Below are 12598 nucleotides of genomic sequence, written 5' to 3' on the forward strand. Positions count from 1 at the left end.
ACAAGAATCCCTTCCAAGGCTGGGGATGATGATATGACCGCACTAACCACCACCACCACCCCCCGCCCCCGAGCCCAGGAGGAGCCCTCCACCCTCACTGCCTCTCCCTGCAGACTGGGCTGGGGGTGAGAGCTCCCCAGAGTGTCCCCTCCTGACCACCGGAAAACCCTCCTGCCAGGCACTCGCACCCATCTCAGCACACACACACACACACACACACACACACACACACACACACACACACACCCGCCCTGCTCACCAGGTCTCATTTCTCAGGGAGCTTTGAAGTCTTTGGAGAACTTTGGAGACCTTTTTACACTTTGAGTGGTGGGATGGAGAGGAGTGGGAGTGTTTACAGAGTTCATTCTATTAAAAAGTTTAGTTTAAACTACAACACACAACCTGAAACACATACACTGCATAAGCTGACAGCTGGACACATTTTCACAACTAAACACTCCTGTGTAACCCATGAAACAGAACCTCACCAGCACCCCAGAGGCACCCCAGGCCCCCCAGAAGGTAATTACTAACTACCCCGACTTCTAACAACAGCAGATAGCTTTGTCTGCCTTTGAATTTGACACCTGGGGAATCTGCCACACGTACTTTTGGGTTTGTCTTCTTTTGTTCACCATTTTCATTTGTGAGATTCGTCCACTTTACTGCGGGTGGCTGAGGCTGGTTCACTTTCATTTCTGTGCAGTATCATGTCGCCTGAACACCCCACGATGCATTTATCCTGTCTACCATCAACGGACATTGGGCTGTTTCCAGCGTGGGGCTGCTAAGCTCAGGGCCACGGCCAGTGTCCCATCCGTCTACAGCAAACACGTGCACACGTCCCTGTCATGCACCTGCCGGGAGGTGAGGCTGCTGGGCAGGCATGTATGCAGCCTTAGTCAACGCTGCCTAACAGATTTTCCAAAAGGTTTACCTAGTGCTTATTTTTAAAGCATCCTAAAGCATAAAATATAAACTACACAGAACTTGGATTATCCAGAAACGTATCAAGAGGAAGCCCTCGAGCACGAGCTTCAGGAGTTTTCTACTTTCTCTTGACAGCAGCAGCTGCCCAGAGGGACAAATACACACACACAGGGACCAGGCTCCACCTCCCTCTTGCACGAGGCCCTTGTAATGGAGTCTTAACAGAGTGGCCACTAAGCCCGGCCTGATGGCCAAGAACGGTCTCAAGCCTTCAGGGTATGGGCAGGACCCTTGGCCCCCAACCCAAAACACAGCCCACCAGCAGCAGCTCACTTACTGACTCGATAGCCCAGGCCCTCAGCATGAATCTTCTTGGCCATGAACTGTCCTTCGATCAGTGCTCGAATCTCCACATCCCCAGGGAATGCTGAGACCTGTCCCCAGGAGAAAGTGGGCACAGAGTGAGGAACTCTCGTTGTCCACTCACTGCGTGTATGTGGTGTGGGGTGTGTGTGTGTGGGTGTGTATAGGTGTGTGGCATGTATGGTGTGTGTGTGTTGTATGTGTGTGTCTGCTGTGTGGTGTGTGTGTCTGTGTGTATGTGTGTGGAGTCTTTTTAAACCACAGCCCAGATTTGGAGCCCACGACTCAGGCCTCCACTGGAGCTCATCCACAGTTGGGCTCTTGAACAACTAACTTTGCCTGTCAGACACTCACACACACGCACTGCACGCACGCACGCACGCACGCACGCGCTCACAGCCTCAGGCGCTTATCACTGTGGGGAGTCAGAGCATCAGAGAACTCAGTCTCACGTCGACGAGGGTTCAAGTTCTGTCTCTGCTGATCAGCTCTGTGACCTTGGATAAGTTACATAAATCTTGCTGAGCCTCAGTGACCTCGAATAAGTTACATAAACCTTGCTGAGCCTCACTGTCTTTCTTAACAAAAGTGAGGTGATGGTGGTCCCTGCCTTAGGGTTGTTAGAAAGCAGACAACAGGGCCTGGACTCCGCAGCTGACGCTCACTCAGGGAGAGCCAGGGGCATGTGCTGGGAACGCACGCTGCGGCACACCCTTCCAGCTAATGCCGAACAGCACCAGCTCCAGCCTAGCCGTCCCCCCAGCTCCTGAGACCAGTGATGGACAGTGCCACCCCCTCCCTGGGGAACCGCTCCAACCCCACTCACCTGCTTTCCGTTCCTCAAACTGCTCCCTCTGCTGGGAGTTTGCCCACACTTCCCGTGTGGGGTCCCTCTCATCCCTCAAGTCTCCACCTCCAGGCCACCTCCTCAGGGAGGCCCACCTGGTTACCCCACCCAGGGCAAGTCCCTGGCCCACCCCTGCTTTCCCCTGCTCCCGTCCCTTCCCATCTCGGCCGCATCCCACACCACATCGTGTGTGCACTCATTTGATTACATACTCCCGGACGCTGGGCTCCGTCTGTGGAGCAGTGATCCCCCTGTCTTGCTCTCCTTTGTGTCCCCAGTGCCTGGCACCACTCACACATATCTGTGGACAGAATGAATGAACAAAGAAAACCACCTTCTCCTTAACAAACCTAGACAGCTTTACACAAAGGAGAACAGGCATATCTTCTTTCCATGAATGTCAGAAACCAAACTGACCCCCATCAGGAGACTGAGATGAACTCCCTACACTTTACATAAAGCTTTCCATCTACCACTCAGTATGCCATGCCAGCACCGGCCGTATACTCCAACACAACCCTAACTGCTACAGTCACTAGGCAGAGTCACTTACTAAAGCTCCCCAGACGTTTTTTTAGGGTCAGAAATGTCTCTCAGGTCCAATCGAAAACGTGGCGATGACTCTGGCAACCAAGTGTCTCACAGAAAAATCAATTCCAAGCAGCAAGTATCGACCAAATCCCCCTCCACCACCCACGCCCCCGTGCATCGGACGCCTTATTCACCTCTCTGAGCCTCAATCTCTCCAGCTGTACAGGGGATACTACTAATTCACAGAGTTGCTTTGAGAGGAAATCAGGAACATACAGAAACCCGCCAGCACAGCACCTGGAACTAAACTGGGCCTAATAAATGCCCGCAAATGTTGGTGCCTCCTGTCCCAGAAGCTCTTTCAATCAGGAGGAAATTCATGGTCTGGAGGTGGGAGGTGTAGTATAAGGCTCGCCAAGGAAACAGGCTCTGTGATGCTCAGTGACGTCCGTGGGAGCGCACGTTAGCTCGGGGAGGATCCTTTGGTGTCTCGTGCCCCTCTTTGTGAGGAAGTATGACATCTGTCTTAGATCCTGCTGATAACCCAGCACCTAGCGTGCACCCTGGCACATCAGAAGTATGTTTTATTATGACAAACCGACTGCCAACATAATACCCAACAGTGAAATCTGAAACCCTTCCTGCTAAATTCAGGAATAAGACAAGGATGCCCACTCTCATCACTTCTACTCAGCATAGTCCCAGCCACAGCAATCAGACAAGAGAAAGAAGTAAAAGGGATCCAAATTGGAAGGGAAGAGGTAAAACCGTCACTATTTGCAGATGACATGAAACTCCATAGAGAACCCTAAAGTTCCCACACAAAAGCTGTTAGAACCAATAAATTAATTCAGCAAGTAGCAGGATACAAGATTAATATACAGAAATCTGTTATATTTCTTTACACTAATAATAAAATATCAGGAAGAAAGTAAAAAAAAAAAAGAATCCCATTTAAAATCACATCAAAAAAACAAAAAACAAAAACCTCTAGGAATAAACTTAACCAAGGAGGTGAATGACCTATATGCTGATATAAAACAATGATAAAGGAAATTGAAGATGATTCAAAGAAATGGAAAGCTATCCCAGGCTCTTGGATTGGAGGAATTAATGTTAAAATACTACCCAAAACAATCTACAGATTTAATGTGATCCCTATCAAAATGCCTATGACATTTTTCACAGAACTGGAACAAATAATCCTAAAATTTATATGGAACCACAAAAGGCCCAGAATTGCCAAAGCAATCCTGAGGAAAAAGAACAAAGCTAAAGGCATAACCCTTCCAGACTTCAGATTATACTACAAAGCTACGGTAATCAAAACAGAGGAGTACTGACACAAAAACAGATCAATGGAACAGAACAGAGAGTCCAGAAATCAACCCACACACCCATGGCCAATTAATCTACAACAAAGGAAGCAAGACTGTACAATGGAGAAAAGACAGTCTCTTCAGCAAGCGGTGTTGGAAAAGCTGGACGCCTACATGTAAATCAATGAAATTAGAATATTTCTTCACTCCATATACAAAAATAAACATAAAATAGTTTAAAGACCTAAATATAAGACATGACACCAGAAAACTCCTACAAGAGAACATAGACAAAACATTCTCTGACATAAATCAATGAAATGAAAAAACCCACAGAATGGGAGAAAATATTTGCAAATGATGCAATCAACAAGGGCTTAATTTTCAAAATATACAAACAGCTCATATAGCTCAATAACAAAAGAAACAAATAACCCAATCAAAAAAATGGGCAGAAGACCTAAACAGAAATTTCTCCAAAGAAGACATACAGATAGATGGCCAACAGACACATGAAAAGATGCTCAAAAGTGCTAATTATTAGACAAACGCAAATCAAAACCACAATGAGGTATTACCTCATACTGGTCAGAATGGCTATCATCAAAAAGTCTACAAATAATAAATGCTGAAGAGGGTGTAGAGAAAAGGGAACCCTTCTACACTGTTGGTGGGAATGTAGTTCAGTGCAGCCACTATGGAAAACAGTATGGAGGTTCCTTAAAAAATTGAAAATAGAGCTACCATACAATCCAGGAATCCCACTCCTGGGTACATATCCAGAAGAAATGAAAATTCTAATTCAAAAAGATACATGAAACCCAATGTTCACAGCAGCACTATTTTATAACAGCCCAGACATGGAAACAACCCAAGTGCCCATCAGCAACTGAATGGATACAGAAGATGTGGTACGTACATACGTGTACACACACAGACACAGACACACACACACACACACACACACACACAGAGGAATACTACTCAACCATTTAAAAGAATAAAATATTGCCATTTGCAGCAACATGGATGGACCTAGAGAACATTATGCCTAGTGAAGTAAGTCAGAGAAACAAAAATACTGTATGATATCACCTACATGTAGAATCTAAAAATAACGCGAATGAATCCATATACAAAACAGAAACAGGCTCACTGATATAGAAAATAAACTTCTGGTTACCAAAGGGGAGAGGGAGGGAGGGAGGGAGGGAGGGACATATCAGGAATATGAGATTAACAGATACAAACTACTATACATAAAATAGATAAGCAACAAGTGTTTACTGCATAACACAGAATTATATGCAGTATCTAATAACCTAAAACGGAATGAAATCTGAAAAAAATAACAGAATAACTTTTCTGTACACTTGAAACTAACACAATATTGTAAATCAACTATACTGCAATAAAGAAAACAAATTTTAAGTGTTTTATCAATAGCTGAGTGAATGAATAAGGTCCCTAAAACTAGCATAATTTGATAGGCATTTGTTAAATAGTCAAAAATGGAGCCAACGTAGCTCTAAGACCAATGATGCACGTACCTCTCGGTTTTCTGCAGTAAACCTATGACGGCCAATAATTTCAGGGGTGATCTCCATTACGTCAAAATAAAAACCTGAAACAAGACCAGGGAGAAATTAGCTATCAGTGATCAGAAACGGGAGATCAGGTTCTAGGTAGCCTTAGGAAACAGCAGGGAGAGATGGCCCTCTATCCCTGTCCCCCAGGCCCCTCGCCCCGTGGATGGGACCTGTGAGTACTCTCAGCAGGACAGAGGGCAACTGGAAAGGCCTAGGCTAGCTTTTCTTTAGCTTTATTGATTTATTTAACAGAGGTCCTGGGGATTGAACCTAGGACCTCGTGCATGCCAAGCATGCGCTCTACCACTGAGCTATACCCTCCCCACTCTGGGCTAGCTCTTCTTAGAAGCAGTTCTTCCTACTCTCACCTGGCAGCCCAGGCCAGTAGGCAGCTGCCCCACTAACCCTAAAATGCCAGCAGCACAGGTTTGACCAAGGGAGGTTTCTCCCCTCCCTGCTCAGAAGGCCTGCCCCCCAGCTGGGCACCTCTCCTGACAGGACCTTGTGTCTGGGGCAGAATGCTGCGTGTGGGGACACACCGGGGTAGAGCGGGCACTGGGGCTGCCGTGTCTGATGCCACCAGGGGCTTCAAGGGGCACAGGCAGGGCTCCCTTTGGCTTCTCCCTGGCTCACCTCTCCCTGTACTCAGGGGGCCGCAGGCCCTGCCCCTCCCACCAGCAGCTGCTGCCCCTTCACAGGCCCGGGCACCCCCAAACAGCCTACCCAGGTTTCCGCCGTTCCCCATCTCCGTGGACTGCAGCGCCTTGGAGAACTCGCCCCAGGAACGGGAAGCAGACTCATCACGGATCTTCTCTCTCATGAGGGAGCCATTTTTAAAGCTGTAGAAGTGCACACAACCCTGAGGGAGGGACCCAGGGCTTGCTGACCAGACCCAGGGGTTTTGGTGAAAAGTCTCAGGTAGAGGGGTTGCAGGTCAGGCTGGACCACAACCCCAGCCAGGGCACAGACAGGGATCTGAGGTTCCTCCTCAGGTGTCAGGCACAGCACACGTCCCTGGGAGTCACCAGGAAGCACACTTGTCTTGGGCTGTTTACAGAGGAGGTCGCCACAGAAGAGCCCCAGGGAGAGACGGGCACGTGGTTTCAGCACATTGTACCATCTGGACAGGAGCGGGGCTGGCTAGATTTACCAGACCCACATATTCTCCAATGGTTCCTGGAGCTCAGAGGCCAGAAAAACCTTCCTCAGTAGCTTCCAGTGGGTCCCCAAATGCCTGTTTGAAGCGTTCAGAGCAGATCCCTGAGAATGGTCAGGAAGCAGGACATCCTTACTACCATTAGTCAAAGGTCCACCACATGCCAGACACGTCATATCAACACCGTGAAGTAAACCTCTTACTCTCTTTTAACCAGCAAAGTGTGGCTCAGATGGGCCTCAGGCCACACAGGACACAGCTGTTGGGGGTGGGATTTGTAGCTGGGTTTGGGAGAGACTCCAGGTCCTAGGTGGCTTCCCACCCAACGCTGCTCTCAGCAGTGAGTCCCTGGGGTCCCCGCTGCAGTGGAATGACCTGTGGGGGCGCCACGTGGCCTTCCCCACCCAGCCTACCACAGAAGCGCCATGTAGTGCTGGGGGTCCACTGGGCTGCAGAAGATGTGGCCTTCCAGGGCGGGCGTGGGCTCCTGGAGCCAGAGAAACAGGGTGTCGCTGGTGCCCAGGCTGACCTGGGGAGGGAAGGGCAGAGGTGAGGTGCCTCCATCTCCGCCCAGCTCCACCCGCCCTGACCCTGCCGCTTCCCTCCTCACGCTGCAGACCTCGGAGTAAATGTCACCTCCTCAGAGAAACCTCTTCTGACCCTCCCACACCAGATGAGTCCAGAGTCAGCTGCTTGGATTCCGGTCGATTTTCTAGAACTTACCACAACAGCCTCTAACTAATGGTTTGGGTGATGACTGGTTCACCAAACCCAGAAAAGCCTGCGTTATGTCTATCACCTCAGGATCTCACAATCCTCTGGCCTGAGGTCTGACTCTTCTGCCACTGTGCTCGCCAGGTCTGGCCACTGTCAAGGCAGGCAGGGGACTGTCTGCTCAGCAAAGGCAGCCGCGCTTTAAGAGAGGAGATGTGGACAGGTCCTGCGGCCTGGGTCTCCCTGTCTCCTCCCTCAGCTGCCTTTTGACCCTGAAAGCTCTTGACAGGCACCAAAGATGCTGCCAAGACCTAGCACCCTCATCCCCAGGGCAGAAAGAGCTGAGCCCGTCTGTGGGTGTAAGAGGTCACCTTACCGCAATGTCACCTTCCTCCAGCCTCATGCCGGCCAGCGACGCTGAGAATGGGAGGGGAGGCTGTGGTTAGCTGGAGGTCACACGGGAGATACAAAACAAACCAGTCACGCCCCGAATGGCAGCGCAGCACCCACCTCCCACCCCAATCCACAAGCTAGGGTAAAGTTAGGAACAGGGTGACCTGAGGGCTCCAGAGGCCCCAAGGGCCAGCAGGGGGAGTCTCTGTAATCAGGGCCTCTGACTTGGGCTGGGAAACCTCATCTAAAGGGGTCCAAACTCCCCACCCACCAGTCAGGCGCTCCCAGGAGCACACAGAACCAAGGGGGCCAAGTCAAGACACCAGGACACAAATGGCAGAGGAAGACCACGGCAAGGCAGGAGGGAGGGGCTCTCCCCTACCACAGCGGTATGGAAAGGGGCAAGGTTTTGTTGACTGTCCCCCTTATGTGAGGCCCACGACAGCAATGCTCACCTGCCTTGCTCACTGATACACCCCGGAACTGAAAGAAGGCCTGCCATGGAGCAGGTGCTCAGTAAACGATGAGTGAATGAATGAATGAATAAATGAGAAACGTGGGTTGGAACAGGTGTCCTCACACATTGCTCCTGAGGTACAATCAGCAGGGTGTGTTGGAGCCTTGGATTCAGGAATCCTACCTCCAAGAGCTTGTCCCTCAGGGACAAGGGACAAGATAACGTTTGCACTGTCTAAACTCTGGAAGCCATGCCTACCTCCATCTGCCACCTCCATCCAAGGGAGACGGACAAGGTAAATGCCAGAACAACGAAACTTTAGACAACAACTAGGGATGTTGCATAAAAAAATTGCCCTGGTTTGTTCAAATAAAATATGTTTATTTATGGGCATAGAAAAAGAAGGTTGGAAGGGCAGCCCTCAAAATTGTAACGGTGTTATCTCTGGGTTAAAGGATTGCAGATGATTTTTACATCCTTCCTTTGGGTTGTCAGTATTTAAAATTTTTGTCGGCAAGTGAGAAGATATCCTTTGTGAATAAGAAAAAAAAGCGTAATACGAATGCATTATTTAAGACAGCAACAAACTGAAGGTCAGACTTAGGGTGGGACTGGCTGAAGGCTATCTGGTATCTTCAACAGCCTGAAACCACAGTCCAAAAGGAAAGATTAGGAGGCTGCTTCCCTGTCGTTCCCTCTCAACATGCACAGAAGCTCATACTTCAGGGGTTAAAAAGCAGGACCGTGATTCTCCCTGACACTCTTCTAGTTATAATAGAGTAGGTGTAAGAATATGCAGTCTTCTAATGAGACTTGATGAAGGTATTTTCATTTTGAAAGGAAAACAAACATGGCCCACTAAGTGTAGAACTGTCCTGAATTAGTGCTTGTGCACCGACCGTTCTGGTCTTTTCTGAGGGAGACTGGACACCCCCCAACTCTTACAGCTGTCGGGAACTGGGAGCTGCCCCTCAAATCAGGCCACTGTCCACCAGCCTGTCTCCACTTCATCTCAGCCGGGAACACGGGGGAGGGCGGGGTCCTGTTGTGTTCGTGTTTGTGCCTTGACAACAGGGCTCTGTGTGATGTTCCACAGAAACTGCTCAAGAACAGGGAGGCCCTCGCCTGTTCCCCCCAGATGTCAGAGTGGAGGCCGTCCCAGAAGGGAGGGGTCACAGCCCGGACACTGGCACAACCACAGGAGTGGTGGGGACGTCCTCACTGTGCCCTCAGCCCCAAAGCAGACCTGGGAGCACCACGAGTGTTATTCATAGTGGTGCAGAAACAGGAGTGGCGCCGACTTAAATGTTTTTTTCCTGATCACAACAGTGCACACAGATCCTGCAGAAAATATGGACTGTCATCACCAGCATCATCGTCAGGAATGAATTTTAAGACCTTCAGCTCCACCCCTAGACACATGTGCCTCTCTTTTTATTTTTGCTGTCCACGTCCTTCTCACCTGTACAACCGGAGTAGGGAAGTACAGAGAGGCTGGTGGCCGTGAAAACGAGGGGAGGGCTGAAGTCAGACCCCCTCCTCCACCGCGCAGCAGCCCAAATCTCCCCTGGACCTGAGACTCAATTCCTTCGAGCAGGAATGGCTGCCGAGGATGGCGATTTAGGGTTGAAATGCCAGATGAAATAGAGGCTGCTCAGAAGTCAAATTTGAGCTTCAGAGAAGCAACATCTGGGACACACTTACACTGAAAAATCATTTGTTGTTGTCGGAAATTCAAATACTGCCTGGGACATATCTACACTACAGAATCATTTGTCATTCTTCGGAATTCACGTTTAACTGGCTGACCAATATTTGTTTTCACTCTATCCTGCAACCCTGATTGGGAAAAGGGCTGCAGGGGTGGGTGAGGTCCAGTTGTACTCGGTATGGCCACTGGCCTTTTCTTTTGAGAACTGACAGCCCCTCCAGGAAAGATCTCAGGAACCCCCACAGGAGAAGAGGGGGAGGAAGAGGAGACAACGGGTTTGGATGAGGAATAAGTTATACCTACAGGTCAAATGATGGGGCAAAGCCTGAAAATTGGGTCCTAGAGTAAGGGCTGGAGGAACAGATTTTTTAGCTTGGAACAGAAAAGGCAGGTCAGGGAGGGGTGTCCACGCCTGTCTGCCTCAATCACTGATCAGTTTCATCTGATGGGGGCAGCCCTCCAAGGCTCTGGGGGCAGAGTCGGGGCCAAGGTGGGGCAGGCACAAGAAGTCAGAGTTCAGGCCAGCAGTGGGGCAGGAGGCCAGCGAGGGCGACTGGCATTCTCCAATGTCTAAGCAAGGATCAAGGCAGGCTACACGGAGGGCAAAATCCCATGAGGTACTCACCTGGGTTGTCCCCAGTGAAGGCCACCACTTTGCATCCTGAAGAAAACCCATAGCGCCTGACGTAGTAGGAAGAAATGGACCCCTGAGGAGAGAAAGCGGGTACGCTCTGCTGAGGCAAACCCCGCCTGCTCAGCACAGCCGTCCAGCCCACACCTCAGGCCACAGCAAGGTTACAGGCCTGGGTGGAGCCTAGAGTCGCATCACACATGTTGCAACCAGGGGACATCCCTCCTGTTCACAAACCGCCAGGAGCCCAGCACAGGGCTGGAACCATGAACGTGAGGTCATCCCACTGTCTCCAGACTCAAAGCAACTAGAACAAACCAGTCCCCAATGTGGACTAGCACTGTATGCTCCAAATTTCTGGATCTAGCTTTCTTTTTTTTTTTTCTTTCTAAATAAATGGAGGAAACCATTAAACAAACTCATGGAAGTAGATAATGCCTTACACACACGCCCAGCAACCAGATTAAAAGTAATCAGACACGCATGTGCAGAGGTCAATGCTCTAAAGAAAATAAACCAAGAAAAGGCACTGTGGGGGGGGGGGGACTGCCAGGAACTACAGCTCTCAGGGTCCCTCCAAGAGGGGCTGTGGGATCAGAGGGCAGGGACACCTTCCGGACAGACCTACAGTTTTTAGAAAGCATGGTTATGAAAAGGAAGCTTTTCTTCCCCTTTCCCTTTCTCTTAGTTCCAAAGTTTAAAACAAATGATGGAATTTCCTGTTGTCTAGGAAGAAAATCTTGCTCCGTCCAGCAGAATTTTGGATTCACATTGGAATAAGCCATCTACTGCCTGCTTCAAGCTTCAGTGGTGGTCTCTAGCCCCAGCATTTCAACATTCTGTGTATTTTTCCCTAAGGTGTGCAATCACCCAGAACTTATGCCTTCAATTGTCTTTTCCTATTCTAATAAATCTTTAGTGCAATTTTCCGAAGTCCACCTCCCCACCCCATCGCCACAAGGCAGGAATCTATACACACAGCTGAGTACCTGAGTGCACGGGCCCTTATCCAGACATTTCACTTACGTCAAACACTTGTCTTATACTAGACTAAAAGTCCCCTGTGTGTATGCCCGTGTGTAAATGAATGGGAGTGTGTGTGTGCACACGTGCACTACACGCTTCCCCAGTAGCTGCCAGCTGCTCTCAAATGAGCCACATCACTGGACAGAGGACCCACCACGACCGAGCAGGATGGCACCGCTGGGCCGAGCTTCTCCTCCAAATGAGGTGCGCAGGCTGCAAGGCAGGCCTGCGACCAGACTTTGTCCTGGATCCGCAACAAATTCATTCCAGAACCTAAGGAGGGAAGGCACAAGAAATAGAAATCTTGAAAAGGGCTCTTTCATAAAAATGTGCAAGTCTGGCAAAGGGCAGATCATTCTCTCGCAGCAAACTCATACCTGGAGTTCTTTCCCGATGGAATGTACACAGTGTCCCTGGGTCCCTCTGGAACCAGAGAACCAGAGGCCAGCAGGGCCCTTGAAAAAACATGGCCTTACCTCCTCCAGATGTTCCTTAGAGGCTCAAATCCCACAGTTACCCTCGAAACCTGCCGCTCTGAGACCCGGCCGGGGGAAGGGAGCTCCCAGCAACGTCGATGAGGACTCTGCGTGTCCCCTGGGGTTCAAGGTGTCTGCTCAGAGGCAGCCCTGGTGCTACGTGGGTCAGCCCTCAGGGATTTCCCAATATCGCGTCTTACTTTTCCTGGAAAGCTCTCAGATGCCTCTAAACGTCCAAATGCTCATTGCTAAGATCAGCTAAGTTTTCCCTAAAAAGATCTACTTCTCCCCAGGCTTTGAAGGGGGAGAATCCAGAGCCCAGGTGGAGGCAGACTGTGGGCCGCGCACTGCTCGGGTCATTCGTCCACATGAGATGGCCAGACGGCTGGACAATTAGGAGGTAACTTGGGAGGGGACAGGGAGGGGAACAGGGTGGAGGCCCACTTGAGGGTGAG

General features: G+C 49.9%; 1 protein-coding gene across 2 annotated transcripts in view; it reads right to left on the minus strand.

The window, feature by feature from the left end:
- XYLB (xylulokinase) overlaps positions 1–12598 on the minus strand; it is a 47001-nt gene that overhangs the window by 16297 nt on the left and 18106 nt on the right. For both annotated transcript variants that reach the window (XM_032459196.1, XM_032459197.1), the window contains exons 9-15: positions 11822–11940; positions 10636–10717; positions 7826–7866; positions 7149–7264; positions 6303–6418; positions 5541–5614; positions 1268–1364 (exon numbers count right to left, since the gene is read on the minus strand). In XM_032459196.1, coding sequence (XP_032315087.1) covers positions 1268–1364; positions 5541–5614; positions 6303–6418; positions 7149–7264; positions 7826–7866; positions 10636–10717; positions 11822–11940 — 645 coding nt within the window. The remainder of the gene's footprint in view (positions 1–1267; positions 1365–5540; positions 5615–6302; positions 6419–7148; positions 7265–7825; positions 7867–10635; positions 10718–11821; positions 11941–12598) is intronic.

This window comes from Camelus ferus, chromosome 17 (assembly GCF_009834535.1).
Source record: "Camelus ferus isolate YT-003-E chromosome 17, BCGSAC_Cfer_1.0, whole genome shotgun sequence".
NCBI lineage: Eukaryota > Metazoa > Chordata > Mammalia > Artiodactyla > Camelidae > Camelus > Camelus ferus.